This window comes from Rhinatrema bivittatum, chromosome 1, assembly GCF_901001135.1.
Source record: "Rhinatrema bivittatum chromosome 1, aRhiBiv1.1, whole genome shotgun sequence".
Lineage (NCBI taxonomy): Eukaryota > Metazoa > Chordata > Amphibia > Gymnophiona > Rhinatrematidae > Rhinatrema > Rhinatrema bivittatum.
In genome coordinates this window covers 661,679,485-661,698,867 of record NC_042615.1, presented here as the reverse complement: position 1 = coordinate 661,698,867, position 19,383 = coordinate 661,679,485, and the positions used below count along the sequence as shown (strand labels likewise).

Here is a 19,383-nt window from a genome sequence, read left to right as displayed (position 1 = left end):
GGCCAACCCCCCCAAAACTAATAGCGCCCTCCACGGGGCTCCAGCGGTGAACTAGGCCTGCGCGATCGGCGCTGAAGCCCGTCGGGGTAAGGCCTCTTGTTCCGCTCACCCCGATCGGGCTCCCTCACCGATCGCCGGCCTGTCCCTCCTGCTTTCACTTACCTAAAAGGCAGCAATTCCCCGCCTCCAGCCGGCCGCGATTGGAGCCGCGATTCTTCGCTTCTACCCGGCCTCGACCCGGACCACGAGCCCTCGCCTCCAACAGGCCCCGAGCCGAGCCGCGAGCCTTCGCCCCCGAACCGCCCACGAAAAACGTCACGGCGGTGACGTCAGAGGCGCGACCGGCGGGCTATTTAAACCACCAATCTCCTGGGCGTCGCGCGCCGGGCATCGCGCGCACAAAGGAGCACGACAAAGGGGCCTGCCCCTTTGTTTCGCCCCTTCGTGTCGACCCTCGCCTTCCCAAGCTACAGCACACCAATACCGCACCAGTACTCATCCAGCATCCATCCAGCTCACGGCCCTTCAGCTCTCATCCAGCAAGCAACCACCCTGCGTCCATCCAGCAAGCAACCATCCTGCGTCCACTCAACAAGCAACCACCCTGCGTCCATCCACTCAACAAGCAACCACCCTGCGTCCATCCACTCAACAAGCAACCACCCTGCATCCATCCACTCAACAAGCAACCACCCTGCGTCCATCCAGCAAGCAACCATCCTGCGTCCACTCAACAAGCAACCACCCTGCGTCCATCCACTCAACAAGCAACCACCCTGCGTCCATCCAGCAAGCAACCATCCTGCGTCCACTCAACAAGCAACCACCCTGCGTCCATCCACTCAACAAGCAACCACCCTGCGTCCATCCAGCAAGCAACCATCCTGCGTCCACTCAACAAGCAACCACCCTGCGTCCATCCACTCAACAAGCAACCACCCTGCGTCCATCCACTCAACAAGCAACCACCCTGCGTCCATCCAGCAAGCAACCATCCTGCGTCCATCCACTCAACAAGCAACCACCCTGCGTCCATCCACTCAACAAGCAACCACCCTGCGTCCATCCACCCAACAAGCAACCACCCTGCGTCCATCCACCCAGCAACCATCCTGCGTCCACTCAGCAAGCAACCATCCTCTGCTCATCCAGAGCCCCAACCATCTAATTAGTTATCTCCTAATCCCAGTCTCTCCTCCTTTCTTCCATTCGCCTACCCACTGCGCCAGCCAGCTAACAATGTCTTTAGCGCTTCCAATACCAATTTTACAACACCGCCTCCCATCTAAAAGAATATCTCCCAGACGAGCCCTCCACAATAACTTAAAAACCCTCACCCCCATCTTGATTACTCCAATCACCCAGCTTTTAGGACTCTCCCTCTTCTCACTCTCTCTTTTCAATGCACAATCCCTAACAAAAAAATCCCTAATTTTCAACGATTATCTCACCGACGCCAAACCAGATATTTGTGCAGTAACCGAAACCTGGTTTAAGCCCTCAGATACAGCTTTAATAAACCAATTACCTACACAGACCTATGACGTCTTCTCACTCCTGAGACTGAAAGAAAGAGGAGGTGGAATCCTTCTGGCCACCAAAAAAAGCCTTAACTTCTCCCAACATCCTTTCAGCTCTATTTCAAAACTGGAGGTCGGCTACTTCACCTCACAAAATCTTCAAATCCTTCTTGTTTACGCACCCCCAGGACTCCTAGAATCCGATGTCTCCCCCATCCTTGAAACCACCACCATGCTCATCAACTTGGATACTCCAGCAATCATCCTAGGTGATTTCAATCTGCATATAGACAATCCTTCACCATCTAACAGCTGCGTAACCCTCCTCACAGCCCTGTCCGCTATGGGATTCCAACAACTAGTCAGCGAACCCACACACAAAGCGGGTCATACTCTGGACTTGATTTTCGTCAACCAAGGCATTACAACTGTTACCTTTGCCGCGCGGGTCTCAGCGCGCCAGCATGCGGGAGGGACCGCCCGGGCTCCGGGGAACAGCGGGGCCGACTCGGCAGCCTTAGCAGCGCGATCAGGCAGGGATCAGGGCGTTTCCCTCCGACGCACCAGCCAGCACCTCCGCGCATCGAGGGGAACTAATTCTCACGCGATTAGGGCCCTCTAGTAAGGACAGAAGGAAGGTAGTTTTAGTCTTATCATTGGGAAAAGAAGCAGGTTGTAAAGAGAAATGCATCCGGCACTGGTTGATGAAACCCCGACATAGGGCGGCATTCCCATTGAATCGAGGTGGGGGGGGCACCCGGATGGGGACAGGGGTAACCGCCGGGCTAGGAGCGGGTCCTGTGGGCAAGTGGGCTAAGGCATCCATCCGCGCCACCAATCGATCTAGGACCCCCGTAACTTGATCCAGAACACCTTGCTGTTGTTGGATCTTATTGGCCATCCCGGGAATGGCCTGTAGAGCGGTCAAATCCACTGGCTCCATGGCTTCGGCCAACTGTAATGCCTGGTAGTCAGATAGTAGTGGAACCACAGTTTAGACCGCTTACCTTGGAATGAGGAAGTCGGGACTCAGAGGAAGAGCGTGGGTACCGGAAGGTAGTCCAGAGTCGGGGCAGGCAGCGATCAATCAGGAACCAAATGCAGGTAATCCGAGTAGGCAGGCAGCAGGCAGAGTAATCCAGAGGCAGTCCAAGGTCGGGGCAGGCAGCAGGCAGAGTAATCCAGAGGCAGTCCAAGGTCGGGGCAGGCAGCGAGCAATCAGGAACCAAATGCAGGTAATCCGAGTCAGGTCAGAGACAGTCAGACAGCAATCCGAAAGACAGCGATGCTCCCAGGAACAATCGTGGCCGAAGCAGTTACTCAGGGAGCCAGTCTCCCTTAAATAGTCAAGTTTCCCGCGCTGAATCGCCTGTGCCGGCGTCTGACGTCAGGGGGGCTTGGCCAGGGCCCTAATCGCGTGAGAATTAGTTCCCCTCGATGCGCGGAGGTGCTGGCTGGTGCGTCGGAGGGAAACGCCCTGATCCCTGCCTGATCGCGCTGCTAAGGCTGCCGAGTCGGCCCCGCTGTTCCCCGGAGCCCGGGCGGTCCCTCCCGCATGCTGGCGCGCTGAGACCCGCGCGGCAAAGGTAACAACAACTACATCCAGTCTGAAGAACAAAAAGATTCCATGGTCAGACCATACTCTCATCTCTACCTCCTTCACGCTGAAAGAATCCAACTCTCCTAACATCCCCTCACTCTCATTCCACTACAAGAGGCGATGTTCCCTGGAAGACCTTAACACCCAGTTGGTCGCACAGCTCCCCCTATTAGACCTCACCGATCCGAACACTGCCATTCGCTCCTGGAACAACATAACAGAAAATATAGCCAATAAGCTCTGTCCTTCAACTACAAAAAAATCTCACACCAATGCCGCCAGCAGACAACCTTGGTTCACTATTGAACTCAGGAAACTTAAACAAAACTTAAGAAAAAAAGAAGCAATCTGGCGCAAAACCCCTAGCGACACCACCATCTCCTCATACAAATCTACACTATACCAGTACAAATCCCTCACTTCAAAATCAAAAAAAGACTATTATGCATCTAAGATACACAACCTGGTCTTTGACGCCAAAGCCCTCTTCGCTTATGTCTCCAGCCTCACCCAATCCTTACCGCGAGAAATCCCCGCCAACATGGCTCAACCCAAAGCTGAAGAACTCGCTCAGTTCTTCCAAAATAAAATTACCAATCTCTTAATACAACTGCCTCCTGACACCGCCGCCCTCCAGACTTATCAACAATCTTCCCACAGAAACACCAGCTTAAACACCTTTGAACCCGTCTCTTCCACTGAGATACAAGCCATCCTGAGAAGAATGAAACCTTCGTCTCATCCGGCAGACCACATCCCCTCCAAACTACTCCTTTCTATTCCAGACACAATAGCCACATCATTGACAAATATCATCAACTGCTCCCTAGCCCAAGGAACCTTCCCAGATGATCTCAAAATGGCATCAATCTCACCGCTCCTTAAGAAACCTAACCTTGACCCGAAGGACCCCAATAACTTCCGCCCCATAGCTAACCTCCCATTCATCGCCAAGATCATGGAAAAACTTGTGAACTCACAACTCTCTGATTTCATTGAAGACAACAATCTTCTCTTCACCCCACAACACGGTTTCCGAAAAAATCGAGGCACAGAATCCCTCCTCACCTCGTTGACAGACTTCTTATTGGGACTCGACAAAGGAAACTCTTTCCTACTGATCTTGTTAGACCTATCCGCAGCATTCGACACGGTCAACCACACCATCCTTCTTAACCAACTGTCGTCCATAGGAATCAGCGGCACCGTCCTATCCTGGTTCAAAACCTTTCTCAACAATAGAGGCTACAAAGTTAAACTCCAAAACAAGGAATCGTCAAGATTCGACACTGTCATAGGAGTCCCACAAGATTCTTCATTATCTCCGACTCTATTCAATATTTACCTTCTTCCTCTCTGCCAACTTCTTACCGACCTCAATCTAAAGTATTTCCTATACGCAGATGATATTCAAATCATCATCCCCATCAAAGACACATACACTAAAACTCTCGACTACTGGGAATCATGCCACCAGAAAATCAAACAACTACTTAACAGCCTACACCTCATCTTAAACTCCTCCAAGACGGAAACCTTACTCATCTCTCCTGAGAACAATAGCTCCAGCACTTCTCTTCCTACCAACTTACCTACCTCACAAGTTAGAGACTTAGGAGTGATAATAGACAACCGGCTAAACTTCAAAGCACATATCAACAAAACAACCAAAGACTGTTTCTATAAACTCCAGGTCCTGAAAAGGATCAGACCTCTTTTCCATGCTCAAGACTTCAGAACGATCATCCAAGCAGTCATCTTTTCAAAATTAGACTACTGCAATTCCCTATTGCTAGGTCTGCCCTCATCCTATTCCAAACCATTACAGATGGTTCAAAACTCAGCAGACCGACTACTAACAGGAGCAAGAAAGAGAGACCACATATCTCCCATCCTGAAAGAGCTACACTGGCTGCCCGTATACTTCTGTATCATGTATAAAGCCTTATGTATCATCTTCAAAACTATACATCAACGCACTTCCCTCGATCTACAAATCCCCCTCCAAGTATACAATTCGACAAGACCTACCAGAGATGTATACAGAGGCGCCCTCCAAGTTCCCCCTGCGAAAACGACCAGACACATTACCCTAAGAGATCGTGCCACCTCCACAGCTGGCCCTTCTCTTTGGAATTCCATTCCTACAGATCTCAGACTGGAACCCTGCCTCCCAACTTTCAGGAAAAGACTTAAGACTTGGTTATTCAAGCAAGCTTTCCCAGACACAATCTAAAGACATAATCCAAGGACATAATCCATTAACCTTGCCATTTGTACATAGTATTTAACTTAATTTGTATATTGTCTAACCATTTATTCTTTCCTTTCTCTTCCTTCTTCTCCAAGTTCTGCGACCCTTGTTAATTGTAACTATCTCCTTCGGTCACCACAGTTTTGAGTTTGATGTTTATTAATGCACCCCCGTTTCATGTAAACCAGCAAGATATGTGCTCATGATTGCCGGTATATAAAAACCTTAAATAAATAAATAAATAAATAAATAAATAAACATGCAAATGCATGTTGATGGCCCTATTAGTTATTCCCGTGCGATACAGAAAGTAAAATGTGCAGCCAAGCCGCACATTTTACTTTCAGAAATTAACGCCTGCGCAAAGGTTGGCGTTAATTTCGGCTGGCACCAGGAAAGTGTACAGAAAAGCAGTAAAAACTGCTTTTCTATACACCCTCCGACTTAATTATTAATGTAGCGCCCGTAACATGCATTTGCATGTTGCGGGCGCTATTAGTTTTGGGGGGGTTAGCCGTGCATTTTCGACGCACTATTACCCCTTACTGTATAAGGGGTAAAAATAGCGCGTTGGAAACGTGCGGCCAAACGTAGCCTGAATGTTCTGCAACACACACTAGTCAGAAGGCAGCATGCTGCCACTTCTTTTCACTCAGACTAAGAGAATTTTCATTCTAGTGTATTGATGTGCACTCTCTTTCTTTGTGGTGTTCACATATTTTGATGGTGGCACAAGCTTGTGGATGGGTTGCCAGACTTAATATCATAGCGATATTAAGTCGGAGGCCCCAAAAGTAAAAAAAAAAGTAAAAAATTAAAATTAAGAAGATGGACGCTCAATTTTGCCGGTGTCCGTTTTCCGAACCCGTAGCTGTCAGCGGGTTCGAGAACTGATGCCGATAAAATTGAGCGTCTGCTGTCAAATCCGCTGACAGCCGCCGCTTCTGTCAAAAAGGAGGCGCTAGGAACGCGCTAGTGTCCCCAGCGCCTCCTTTTACCGCGGGTCCTCATTTGCATGTTGTTCCTTCCTGAATCACACGCACAGGAGAGTGGCCTTTGTGCGCATCGGGAGAGCGGGCGCTCGCCGGCTCTCCCATGACTTTTACTGAATCGGCCTGTATGATTGTTGCTCTAACTTGCCCAGCAGTGCATTTCACTTCCTCCTCTATTTATCTGGATATTTGCATGTTATGCCACGCCTCCTCCTTGTACCTGAAAGCTTGTACTGCATCTAGCACTGTCTGTGATTGAAAGTTGTTGTGCTTCTGTTATCACTGGGCAAAACTACCTCTGCCCTGTTGCCCATTGAACTTAAGATCCAAAACAAGTTCCAGTTGTACTACCTCTTGTTCTTAAACTTCTTGCCATGCAAATCAGAGCAAACAGGAGCTTTGGAATGTCTCCCAAATGAGATGTTAAATGTAGTCTAAAGCTACAAACTGTGTGCTATGCATGTTTAGGTTTTAGAGGTCCAGATGAACACTAACACATTTTCCCCCCACTTAAACCTGCAGGGAATTCCAGTGTCATTACTTTGCAGATTGTCAGAGAACAAGGATTTGTTGGGGATATTGCAGTCCATGTGATATCAAAGCCCAATTTTTCACTCCCCCCTACCAATCAAGCCACAGAAAACCAGGATTACTTAGCAAAGGATGAAATAATCATTATTGCAGAAAACAAAACTGGAACATGGGTCAATGTCACTATTCTGCCTGTGAGTAATCAAAAAGGGGAGATTGTGCAGACACTGGTACAGAGTGGGTGGAGAGTGGGAATTGCATATATTTAGGGATTTATAGTATCTAAGCTTAGTCCAGTAAATGAAGAGAGAATTTGGCTTATTTTATTTATTATCTCCCGGTTATGCTGTCTCATAGATATTTGAATGCTTATAACCAGTTTACACTTTACTAACTGTAACACTTCTGTTTTTAAAATGTATTCTTCTGAATTTCATAATTAGTTGAGTTCTTCCTTTAAACGATCCATGCTGTACAATTCTGATTTTCTATCCAAACTAAAATCCGTGCTTCCTTTTTTTAGGACAACATTCCAGAATTATTTGAGAACTTTATCATAAATCTGACAGATGCTCGGCTGGGAAACTCATCTCTCATGGGAGGACAGCCAAGTGTGAAGAGACTTGGGGCAGAAATTGTGGAGATATCTATTGAGGAAAATGATGAACCCAGAGGCATATTTCAGTTTAACGTCACCAAGGTTAGACCAAACTGAAAGCATTCAAGTATAATACAGTTCATTGGTAATAAAATGTATTCGCAGAGGGGTAGATTTTAAAAGGTTGTGCGCTGGCGTACAAGTGCGCGTGCTACCCGGTGCACGCACATATATACCCGATTTTATAACTTGTGCGCACAGGTGCGCGCAAATGATAAAATCAGGGGTCTGTGCGCGCAAGGGGTGCACAATTGTGCACCCCTTGCGCGCACTGAGCCGCGCTGCCTTCCCCTGTTCCCTTTCCCCTAACCTGACCTTTCCACCCCTTCCCCTAACATTTATCCCCCTAGCCCTACTCTAACCCCCCCCCCCCAAATTTTTGTTTTACCTTTTGCACCTACCTCCGGGCAGGCGCAAGTTGCGCGCACTGGCCGACTGCCGGTGCGCGATCCCCGGCAGAGCGGCAAGTATGGCCGCTGTGCCGGGAGCCTGACCCTGCCCCCTCTCTGCCCCTTTTTACAAGCCCCGGGACTTACACGTGTCCCGGGGCTTTTCTCGCGTTGCCAGGCCTTTTTAAAATAGGCCCGCGTAACCCTTTTAAAATCTGGCCCAGGGGTAGGAGGTGGTGAGAAAGTGGGAAAAAAACCGTGGGTTCGGTGTTTTTAATTTTTCCTGAAAGAGTGAGACACATGAAAAATCCAGAATACTTTTTCAGGCAGAAACAATATGCGAGGTTATGAAATAAACAAAATTACGCATAGGGGCAGATTTGTTCGCACAACCCGGCGCAAACAAATCTACACCCGATTTTATAACATGCGCGCGTAAGGGGGTGCACAATTGTGCAACTTGGGCGCGCCGAGCCGCACAGCCTGCCTCTGTTCCCTCCGAGGCCGCTCCGAATTCCCATCTTCGCCCACTATGCTGCAGCTCTGCCCTTCGGGGCTGTCCTATCCGAGTATCTCCTGCTCGGCTGTTCAGGTGCTTATCGCCCCATGCTCTGCCTGGTGCCCCCTCTCACCAGACTCTCCAAGAACTGTCTACAGTCTGCTACCCTACGGGGGTCACCTCCTGGTCTTTGGGGTTCTCCCCACGACTGTGAATGGAGCTTCCTTACACTCCAACACCTCACCTCCTGACGGTGCGGACCTGTGGGGCTCCTCCCCACAGGCTGTGTCAACTTGCACCTCGGGCCAAGGGTCCACACACACACCAATCATAGCAACTACTGCCTACTTTTGCTCTATAGGGGTTAGCTTCCTGCTGAAAGTAAAGTATTAGGTGGTGTTTTCTTTTATTCAACCTTCTGAGAGAGAATTGTCTCCACCCCCACCTCCAAGAATCTGAAGAATAAATTGTATATTGAAATCAGGTGCAATCAATACTCAGTTACTGCATAAGGCTGTTCACAAATCTCAAAATACTACTGCTGCTTCCTTAGATTATCTTATTATCCTTTTTTTTTAATTACGTTAGTTGATGGTGCTGCCCAAATTGAAAAATTCAGGTTGATTTGACGAGGATAACCAATAATTCTTAACAAGGTTCTCAGTTGTTTCCAGTTGATGGGCTTATGCCATTTCTGGATTGCATCTGTTTTATTCACTTGTAGTTTTACCACTCCTCTGCCAACAATATAACCCATATATTTGGTTGCTGCCAAACCTACTGTAAATTTAAAAACAAATACGAGCTGCCAATCAGTGTTCCCTCTAAGCTGTGCATGTTCACAACTAATCACAACTTTGATCCCTCCCATGCATAGCTGTTGTTCGGCTGTAAATGTTCAAAATTATGGGTTAGCACTGTTGATCTCATGCATCACAAGAGCAATATCAGGAAGTTCCAGCCTGCACATTTATAAAAGGCTCTCAGTGCTAGCATAGGGTGACTGTTGGAGCCTTTCTTGCCACCCACCGAAGATGGAAAAAGGATACCCCAGTGGCTGGTGGAGGGCATCCCAAAAGACACTGAAGACAGACTGAATAGGCTTGGGGCAATTGGTGGAGCCATCATACCAGTCACAAAAGATGGAAGGGGGAGACTCATATGCCACTGTAGCTGAGACTTGGCCTCTTGGGAAGGTAATTGGGGAAGGGAAGGGAGGTGAAACATCCTGTTAATACTGGGGTGTTGGATAGGAATGGATCAATAGCCTAAAAGTGTGTGAGGATGGGTGAAATGACCCACTATGTAGTGGCAGATGAAAAAGCTTTCCATGGGAGACCCCATCCCACTCTGTGTGTCTTCAGTGGCTGGTAGATTGGGCTTCACCAGCTGCCTGGGCCACCTCTTTCCTTTATTGGTGGATAGTGGGCCAGATTCCACCATCTGCCCTGTGCCAGCACCAAGAGCATTTTTTTTAAACCAATGGGCTAGAACTTTAGACCTGTTACTGGTGATGTCCTTTCGTGGATTACAAACTGGCTAAAAGACAGGAAACAGAGAGTAGGATTAAATGGAAAATTTTCTCAGTGGAGGGGAGTGGGCAGTGGAGTGCCTCAGGGTTCTGTACTGGGACTTATGCTTTTCAATATATTTATAAATGATCTGGAAAGGAATACGACGAGTGAGGTAATGAAATTTGCAGATGATACAAAATTATTCAGAGTAGTTAAATCACAAGTGGATTGTGATAAATTGCAGAAAGACCTTGTGAGACTGGAAAATTGGGCATCCAAATGGCAGATGAAATTTAATGTGGATAAGTGCAAGGTGATGCATATAGGGAAAAATAACCCATGCTATAGTTGCACAATGTTAGGTTCCATATTAGGAGCTACCACCCAAGAAAGAGATCTAGGCGTCATAGTAGATAACACATTGAAATTGTCGGCAAAATGTTCTGCGGCTGTCAAAAAAGCAAACAGAATGTTGGGACTTATTAGAAAGGGAATGGTGAATAAAATGGAAAATGTCATAATGCCTCTGTATCTCTCCATGGTGAAACCGCACCTTGAATACTGTGTACAATTCTGGTCGCTGCATCTCAAAAAAGATATAGTTGCGATGGAGAAGTTATAGAGAAGGGTGACCAAAATGATAAAGGGGATGGAACAGCTCTCCTATGAGGAAAAACTAAAGAGGTTAGGACTGTTCAGCTTGGAGAAGAGACGGCTGAGGGGGGATATGATAGAGGTGTTTAAAATCATGAGATGTCTAGAACGGGTAAATGTGAATCGGTTATTTACTCTTTCGGATAATAGAAGGACTAGGGGGCACTCCATGAAGTTAGCATATGGCACATTTAAAACTAATCGGAGAAAGTTCTTTTTCCCTTAATGCACAATTAAACTCTGGAATTTGTTGCCAGGGGATATGGTTAGTGCAGTTAGTGTAGCTGGGTTTAAAAAAGGATTGGAGAAGTCCATTACCTACTATTAATTAAGTTGACTTAGAAACAGAGATGTGATTCAGCCGAACCTTTCAGTTTGGCCTTCGTTATCGGCCCACCACAGGAAATTTCGTTTTTCCGCGGTTCGGGCCGATTTTTTTCGGCCACCCCAAATAAAACTAATTATCCCAAAATTTTGGGAAAATCCACTTCGTTTTCGGGGTGGCCGAACCAGGAAGAATGCACATCCCTATTAGAAAATAGCCACCGCTATTACTAACAACATTAGAATGGGATAGACTGAGTTTTTGGGTACTTTCCAGGTTCTTATGACTTGGATTGGCCACTGTTGGAAACAGGATGCTGGTCTTGATGGACCCTTGGTCTGACCCAGTATGGCATGTTCTTATCTATAACCAAATCTGCCTCTATACCTGAGGACTGGAAGATATCCAATGTAATTCTAATTTTTAAAAAGGGCTCTGGGGATAACTCAGGTAACTACAGACCAGTGAGTCTCACATTGATGCTGGGTAAAATGGTGGGAGCTATTGTTACAAACAAAATTACTGATCATAAAGATAAATCATAGTTTAATGGAGAGGAGACAAAGGAGATCATGTCTTAATTGTTACGAGCGCACGCGGAGCGCGGTCGTCTCAAGCGGGTGGTGAGCCCTTGGGCCACGGCAAGACTTAGGGAGCCCCAAGCCACACCGTGGGAGGTGAGCCGAGCAGGCATGGTGAGCCAGGCGGGTACAGAGGCAGGGAGTAAGGAGTGGAGTCTGACCCTCAGCCGGACCTGCACGGCCATGGCAACCAACACGGGGATGTTGATTGATGAACGGTCCTCCGACTGTTCCTGGCCCTTTCGGACCTGCTGCTGGGTACGGCAATGGGCGGCAGGCCGGACAGAGGCGAGGGCAGACAGAGTCCTTACACAGAAGACGTCAGACGGGGGCTGAGGCAAGACATCCAAGACAGGCTGAAGCAAGACATTGAAGACATCAGGGCAAGGGCTGAAGCAAGACATGGGCACTGTCTCTCAAGGCGCCCTACACAGCCAGCACGGCTGGACTGGTCACGGACCACCCTGTCCCACAACTGCGGGAGCGTGACACGCGCAGGGAAGAGGAAGCGGTGGGTTGCTGCACTCCTGGCAGCCAAAGCAGGAAAGGTTGCTGCACTCCTGGCAGCCTCAAGCAGGAAAGGTTGCTGCACTCCTGGCAGCCTCAAGCAGGAAAGGTTGCTGCACTCTTGGCAGCCTCAAGCAGGAAAGGTTGCTGCACTCCTGGCAGCCTCAAGCAGGAAAGGTTGCTGCACTCCTGGCAGCCTCAAGCAGGAAAGGTTGCTGCACTCCTGGCAGCCTCAAGCAGGAAAGGTTGCTGCACTCTTGGCAGCCTCAAGCAGGAAAGGTTGCTGCACTCCTGGCAGCCTCAAGCAGGTAGGAACAGCGGGAACTGGATCAGGCATGGGATCAGGAACAGACATCATGGCAACATCTGGAACAGACATCAAGGCAGAGACACTGGACAGGGAACCATCAAGGCACAGACGATCACGGAGGACCTGGATCAAGGCAGAGGTACAGACGACTGTAGTGCTCAATCCAAAGGCCCTGAGGAACTGACAAGAAAGTCCTTTTATACAGCTAAAGTGGGTAACTCCCTAGGAGGAGCTTGCCAGGACCGCCCCTTGCTGGCCCTATAACTGGGGTAGAGAGCTGCGGGCCAGCCCCTAGGAAAAGGGTGTGGCCGGAAACCAGGAAGTCCAAACACAGCCATGCAAGCCACAGGCAGACCTCAGGAACAGCTAGGCCTCCAGGCCCTGGAGCAAGTCCCGGATGGAACACAGGCGAGGCCCTGGCTTCGAAGTGGCCTCCAGTGGAAGGTGAGATACCACCTGTAGTGCAGCAACAGGGGGGATCGTAACAGTAATAACATTAGAATTCTTTGATGGTATTAATAAGCATGTGGATAAAAGTACCAATCAATATAGTGTATTTAGATTTTTAGAAGGAATTTAATAAAGTCCCTGATGAGACTCCTCAGAAAACTAAAAGGTCACAGGATAGGAGGCAATGGCTTACTGTGTAATGATAACTGATTAAAAGAAAGGAAACAAAGAGTAGGACTAAATGGTTAGTTTTTCCAATGGTAAAATTCAGCAAATAGAATGTTAAGGAATTATTCAGAAAGGAATGGAAAAATAACTGAATATTATCATTTTTCTACTCGATCTATGGTGTGATTGCATCTCAAATATTGTGTGTGCATTTCTGGTCACCTCATCTCAAGAAACATATAGTGGATGTCAAATTTGGCCAGTTACAGGGTAGGCCGCGACTGGCCGCACTCACCACCTGGGCACCCACCATGCTGCGCAGTTCCAAGCTGTCCCCTCGGCCCAGCCAGCATCCTCCATAGGTATGCATGCATGGTGCTACTTACGCTTTATGCGCGCAGTGGCACGAAACCCAGGTCCCGGTGCTGCAGGATGACGTCATGTGGCTGGGTATTTAAACCTAGCCACTACTCCAGCTAGCTGCCTTTGCAATGGGTCTCCTGCCTCGCTGCCATAAGTGTTGCTCTGTGTTCTTGTTCTAGTTTACAGCCTTGCCTTGTCCTTGCCTCATCTAGCCTTCCCTTATCCTTGCCTCGTCCAGCCTTTCCTCATCTGTCTCCTCCTTGGCCTGATCTCATGGTATTGATCCCTAGCTTCGGACTTGGACCTGACAATGCTTGCCTGCTGCCTTACCTTAGCCTTGAACCTGACCTTAGCCTTGAACCTGACCATGCTTGCCTGTTGTCTGGACATGATCTCAGCCTTGGACCTGACCACATTTGCTTGCCGCCTGCTTCGACCCTCGGCCTGTTCCTTCTATCTCCTGCCTGCTGCCTGCCCTGACCTCTGTTTGTTCTTGGACTCTTGCTTACTCAACCACCCTTGGGACCTACCTAATCCCTGCTGGCCATCAGAACTGGCGGCTGGTATAGATGAAGCTCCAGTCTGTCCTGCTGCAGAGTGCATGCTTCAGCTGTTGGCATAGACCTCGTAGATTTGCCTATGAGGCGGTATCAACTAAGCCACGGCACTAAGAGCTCACAGGCACCACTCTCATCACAGTGGAACTAGAAAAGGTGATAAAGGTGATGGAACAGCTCCCATATGAAGAAAGGTTAAACAGATTAGGGCTCTTCAGCTTGGAAAAGAGATGACTGATAGAGGATATTGTTAACTTTACAAGAACTGTTTCAATAATATACTCCTGTAGCACTGATATATATTAAGCACTGTTATTTCTCGATATACTTAATAATAATGTGTCCCTAATGATCATTATTGTTTTTAAACTTTTGTATAAGTATGTTGTGTAATTATCACTTAGGCAGGGCCGGCGGAAGCACTAGGCGAACTAGGCGATCGCCTAGGGCGCTGAGCATTAGGGGGCGCCGAGCCGCTGACGGCCAATGGCCGCCGGTGGACGTCATCCCAATGGCAGATACACACAGCAAGAAGATCGCAGGGCCGTGGTACAGTCGCGTCTAAACATGCTGGTGCTACTCCTCCTTCCTGCCCGCGCGGCCCCGGAAGAAAAATGTTGCCGGAGCCGCGCGGGCAGGAAGGAGGAGAAGCAAGGAGGAGGAACATCAGCCAATGCAGGAACTTCTCCTCCTTCCTGCCCGCGCGGCCCCGGAAGAAAAATGTTGCCGGAGCCGCGCGGGCAGGAAGGAGGAGGAGGAGCATCAGCCAATGCAGGAACTTCTCCTCCTTCCTGCCCGCGCGGCCCCGGAAGAAAAATGTTGCCGGAGCCGCGCGGGCAGGAAAGAGGAGGAGCATCAGCCGCGTGCCGGAAGGAGGAGGAGCATCTGCCACGTTCAGAAGAGGATCAGCGCGGCTCGAGAAGACCGGGGCCGCTGCAGAGCCCATCCTGCAGTGGCCCGTGAAGAGGAGGCCCAGAGGTGAGAGAGAGAGACTGAGGGTTTGTACAGTGTGTATGTGTGCGTGTATGAGATGAGTTGAGAGACTGTGTGTGTGTGTGGGAGTGAAGACCTGAATGTTTGCAGAGACAGCATGGGAGAGCCTTTGTGTGTGTGAGAGACAGCATGTTGTAGTGAGAGCCTGTGCTTGAGCAAGACAGCATGTGGGAGTGAGAGAGAGCCTGTGTGTGTGTGTGTGTGTGTGTGAGTCAGCATGTGACAGTGAGAGCCCGTGTGTAGGAATGATTGTATGAGAGAGAGCATGTGACAGTGAGAGCCTGTGCTTGAGCAGGACAGCATGTGGGCGTGAGAGAGAGCCTGTGTGTGTGAGTCAGCATGTGACAGTGAGAGCCTGTGTGTAGGAATGATTGTATGAGAGAGAGCATGTGACAGTGAGAACCTGTGCTTGAGCAAGACAGCATGTGGGAGTGAGAGTTAGACAGCATGTGCAAGAGAGAGACTGTGTATAAATGATTGTATGAGGGACAGCATGTGAGAATGAGTGCCTGTGTATGTGAGAGAGAGAAAGCATGTGAGAATGAGAACCTGACTGTGTGTTTGAGGGAAGCAGACAGATGGAGAGAAAATAAATATGTTATAAAAGGAATTGGCAAAAAAATAAGAAAGGGAAGGTGGAAAAAAAAAAGCCTGTGACCAACCGATTAGAAAACTAAGATCAGACAGCAAATGTAAAAAGAAATAAATTACTTTTTACTGATTGGAACATGTAATCTTTGGGAATGTGCAAGAGTAGCACTTTCTCTATGCGGATCTCACAATGTACGAGATCAGCATAGAGGAACTGGAAGCCCATGGGGCCTGCACAGAGGAGGCAGCAGAATGGGCTTCAGTGCCAATAGCAGCAATCAGCACCTCCGCAATAGCCATACAGTGGCAGTGATAGTGGCAGCAGAAGAATGAGAGAGGCTCTGAGGTTGCTGGCAAAAGAAAGAGAGGGGGTCTCTGCCTTTAGTGTGTGCGTGTATGAATGGGAGTCTGCCTGGGGGTGTATGTGTGTGAATGCATGGGTGCCTGCCTGAGGGTGTGTCTGTGAATGAGAATGTATGGGTGTCTTCCTGGGGTTTGTATGTGTGAGAATAGGTGCCTGCCTGTTTGTGGTGTATGGGTGTGTGTGAGAATAAATTGGTGCCTGCCTGGGGGTCTGTGTGTGTGAGAATGAATGTGTGCATGCCTGGGGGATGGGGAGGGAGTGGTGTGAAAATGAATGGGAGCCTGCCTGGGGTTCAGTGTGAGAATGACTAGGAGCTTGCCTGTGTGTGTGTGAGAACGAGTGGGAGCTTGCCTGGGAGTGTGTGTTTGTGTGTATGTGAGGGAGCCAGTGAGAGTGAGAGCATTTATTTATTTTTTTATTTATTTGGGTTTTTATATACCGGCATTCGGGAACGCAGTCCCATCATGCTGGTTCACATAGAACAGGGGTGCATCATAAAACATAAACTAAAAACAGTGGTGCGGAAAATGCAGTTACATATAACAGGGAGATTGGAACTTGGCAGAGAAAGAAGAGAAAGGACAGGTTATTAATTCAAACATGTAAACAATAATGGAGATGGTTAATCATGGTGTAATTGGAGATAAGGAATTGGCGAGGATGAGATATATTAGTTTGAGTCCGGGAATGCTTGTATGAATATCCATGTCTTTAGTCTTTTTTTGAAGGTTGAGATGCATGTTTCCAGTCTGATGTTAGAGGGGATAGAGTTCCATAACGGTGGAATGGCTGTAGAGAATGCCCGATCTCTTAGCGTGATGTGTCTGGTGGATTTGGGCGGTGGTACCTGTAGTGATCCTTTGTATGCATCTCTTGTCGGTCTTGACGAGTTATGTAGTTGGAGAGGGATCTGTAGGTCAATGGGAGCCAGTAGATGGATATTTTTGTATGTGGTAAGAATGGCCTTGTATATTATTCTAAAGTGTATGGGTAACCAGTGGAGGTTCTTTAAGATGGGGGTTATGTGATCCCTTCTCCTGGAGAGTGTGTATGAGAAAATCCAGGGGAGTAAGAGTTTGTGTGGGGGTGTGTGTGGAGGGGGAGAGAGTGCCTTAGAGCCTGAGTGTGTCAGTGTCTGTGAGAGCGAGAGGTTATGGTTGGGTATAAGAGCATGAATGTGTATGTATGTGACAGTGTATGTGTGAGAGAGAATGGACATGTGAGTATGTGTGAGAGAGAGAGGATAACCTCCTAATCCTCGACAATATCAGGGTGACTGGAAATCAAGAGCTCCCATGTATGGACAGCAGGGGCTTTTTAAAATCCTTATTAATTTTAATTATTGTGTGTTATTTGATATATGTACTGTTTTGAAATGTTTTATTGGTGTTTGGGAAATTGTAAAAAATGTATATGATTTTAATTAATAGAAATTCTATTTATCAGTAGTTTTAAAATATTTTATTAGTATGGTTTTACTATTATAACTGATGCTTTGTTTCTTGATTTTATTTGTTTTATGAGGAATGGTGGTTCTGTTTTTCCATTATTAATACACAGAGTCTGGCTTCTTGGGGTTTCCATTCCAGTTTTTGTCTAATTTGTGCTCCTTTATTTTGTATTCTGTATTTGGTGAGGGTCTGTCTCTGCTCTGTGTGTGTGACCACGATGAGATATTCTGCTAGCATGTAGTGTCTGTATAGGGATCTATAGCAATCGGGTTTGTTTTGTTTCCTCAGTAGGTGGTGTATTGTTATCCCAGGACCCAGTGTAATATTTACCCTTGCTTTTTCACAGGTAGGGTTATTATTGTTTGAATCCTTGGTGTTATTACTGTTATGTTATGATGGGATTGCAGTATAGATTTTGGGTGTCTCTTTTGCGGTGCTTTATGTTAGTTCACAATGTGTCTGGCAGTGGAAGGTGTTTGTGCTGCTGTTACTGTGAGGTGACACCAGAATTTGAAAATATCTTTTAGTATGATGAGCTGTAAGGGAAACATCCAAGCTCCATTGTTTGGGGGAATTTCAGTGGATGCACAGAGTTACAGAACTGGAGGTGCAGGATTTGTATTGACATTCTGTCCCTTCCTATATATTCCAGACTTCATTCTCATAATCATATAGAATTAGTTGAATGAGGCTATCAAATAATTTTATAGTAGTTTTACTAGAAGTGTGAAACTGGCCAGCTTTTTAAAATAATGCAGAGGACCCTTTGGACTTTTTTTAACAACACTTTTTTTTATAACCAATTTTAAAGCAGGATCCATGCTATAGAGGTGGGTGTGATGAAGAAATGTCATTTTGGCTCCCCCCCCACCCAAAACAAATTCTTCTGTCTAGAGATGCCACTGATTTTCTGTGGCACACAAATGCATTGGCCCCTGGGCGCTGGAGACCCTTGGTGCGCCACTGGGTGCGAGCCATATGGGGCCGCAAGTGGTGGCAAAGAGGAGTGGAGATTTGGCGGGCCGCAAGCAGTGCCCAATCTGCTCGCGACCCAGAAAATCCCAGTCAGCGGGCGTGATTGAGAATGAGGTAGGAGTCGGGGCCGAGACCGGGGGGGGGGCGCAAGGAAGAAGGCTCGCCTAGGGCGCCAAATCCCCTTGCACCGGCCCTGCACTTAGGGGTAGATTTTCAAAAGGTTACATGCGTAAGATATCCACGTAACCCCCAAAAACCTACCCCTGCGTGCGCCGAGCCTATTTTGCATAGCTTGGTGGCCCGCACAAGCCCCGGGACCCGCGTATGTCCCGGGGCTTTGAAAAAGGAGCAGTTCTGGGGTTGTGGTGGGAGTCCGGGGGCGGTTTGGGGGCTTGGCCAAGTGCCCCGTCACAGCAGCCTGTGTCGGGGCCTAGCCAGCCGGCGCGCGCAAGTTACGCCTGCCAACAAAATAAGGTGTGGGGGGGGGGATTTAGGTAGGGCTGAGGGTGGGTTAGATAGGGGAAGGGAGGAAATGGTGGTGGGGGGGGGGGTACCAAAAACAAAGTTCCCTCCAAGTCCGCTCCAATTTCGGAGTAGCCTTGGAGGGAACGGGGAAAGCCATCGGGACTCCCCTAGGGCTCAGCATGCGCAAGGTGCACAAGTGTGCACCTCCTTGTGCGCGCGGACCCCGTATTTTATAACATGCGCACAGCAGCACGCGCATGTTATAAAATCGGATGTAAATTTGTGCACGCTGGGTAGCGCGCACAAATTAACCCCCACGCATAATATTAAAAATCTGGCCCTTAGTGTGTACATATTCCAATAAAATGTAAATTTGTTATAATTAGTTATAATTTATATTTTATTTGTTGAAATAGACAATTCCTTTTGTGTATGTTTATAACTGTGTATGCAGCCAAAATGGAGTCTCTGGCCTAACACAAAATGGATGCTTGACCTGTTTTTCTTTCCATGGTATGCAGACAAACTAGACGTTTCTGTCCAGATAGCCAAAGGCCTGCCATGATTGCTCTAAATAAACAAGCTTATTTGCAGAGCTGCCTTGGAACAAAGGAGGACTATGCTCTGAAGAAAGACACCTAGCCGAGGTGCCAGAAAAACTGATTTTAACAG

At 48.0% G+C, this 19,383-nt stretch overlaps 1 protein-coding gene across 1 annotated transcript in view; it reads left to right on the top strand.

Moving 5' to 3' along the window:
- ADGRV1 (adhesion G protein-coupled receptor V1) overlaps positions 1–19,383 on the top strand; it is a 1,128,533-nt gene that overhangs the window by 409,763 nt on the left and 699,387 nt on the right. The window contains exons 55-56 of the mRNA XM_029573357.1: positions 6,889–7,091; positions 7,421–7,597. Coding sequence (XP_029429217.1) covers positions 6,889–7,091; positions 7,421–7,597 — 380 coding nt within the window. The remainder of the gene's footprint in view (positions 1–6,888; positions 7,092–7,420; positions 7,598–19,383) is intronic.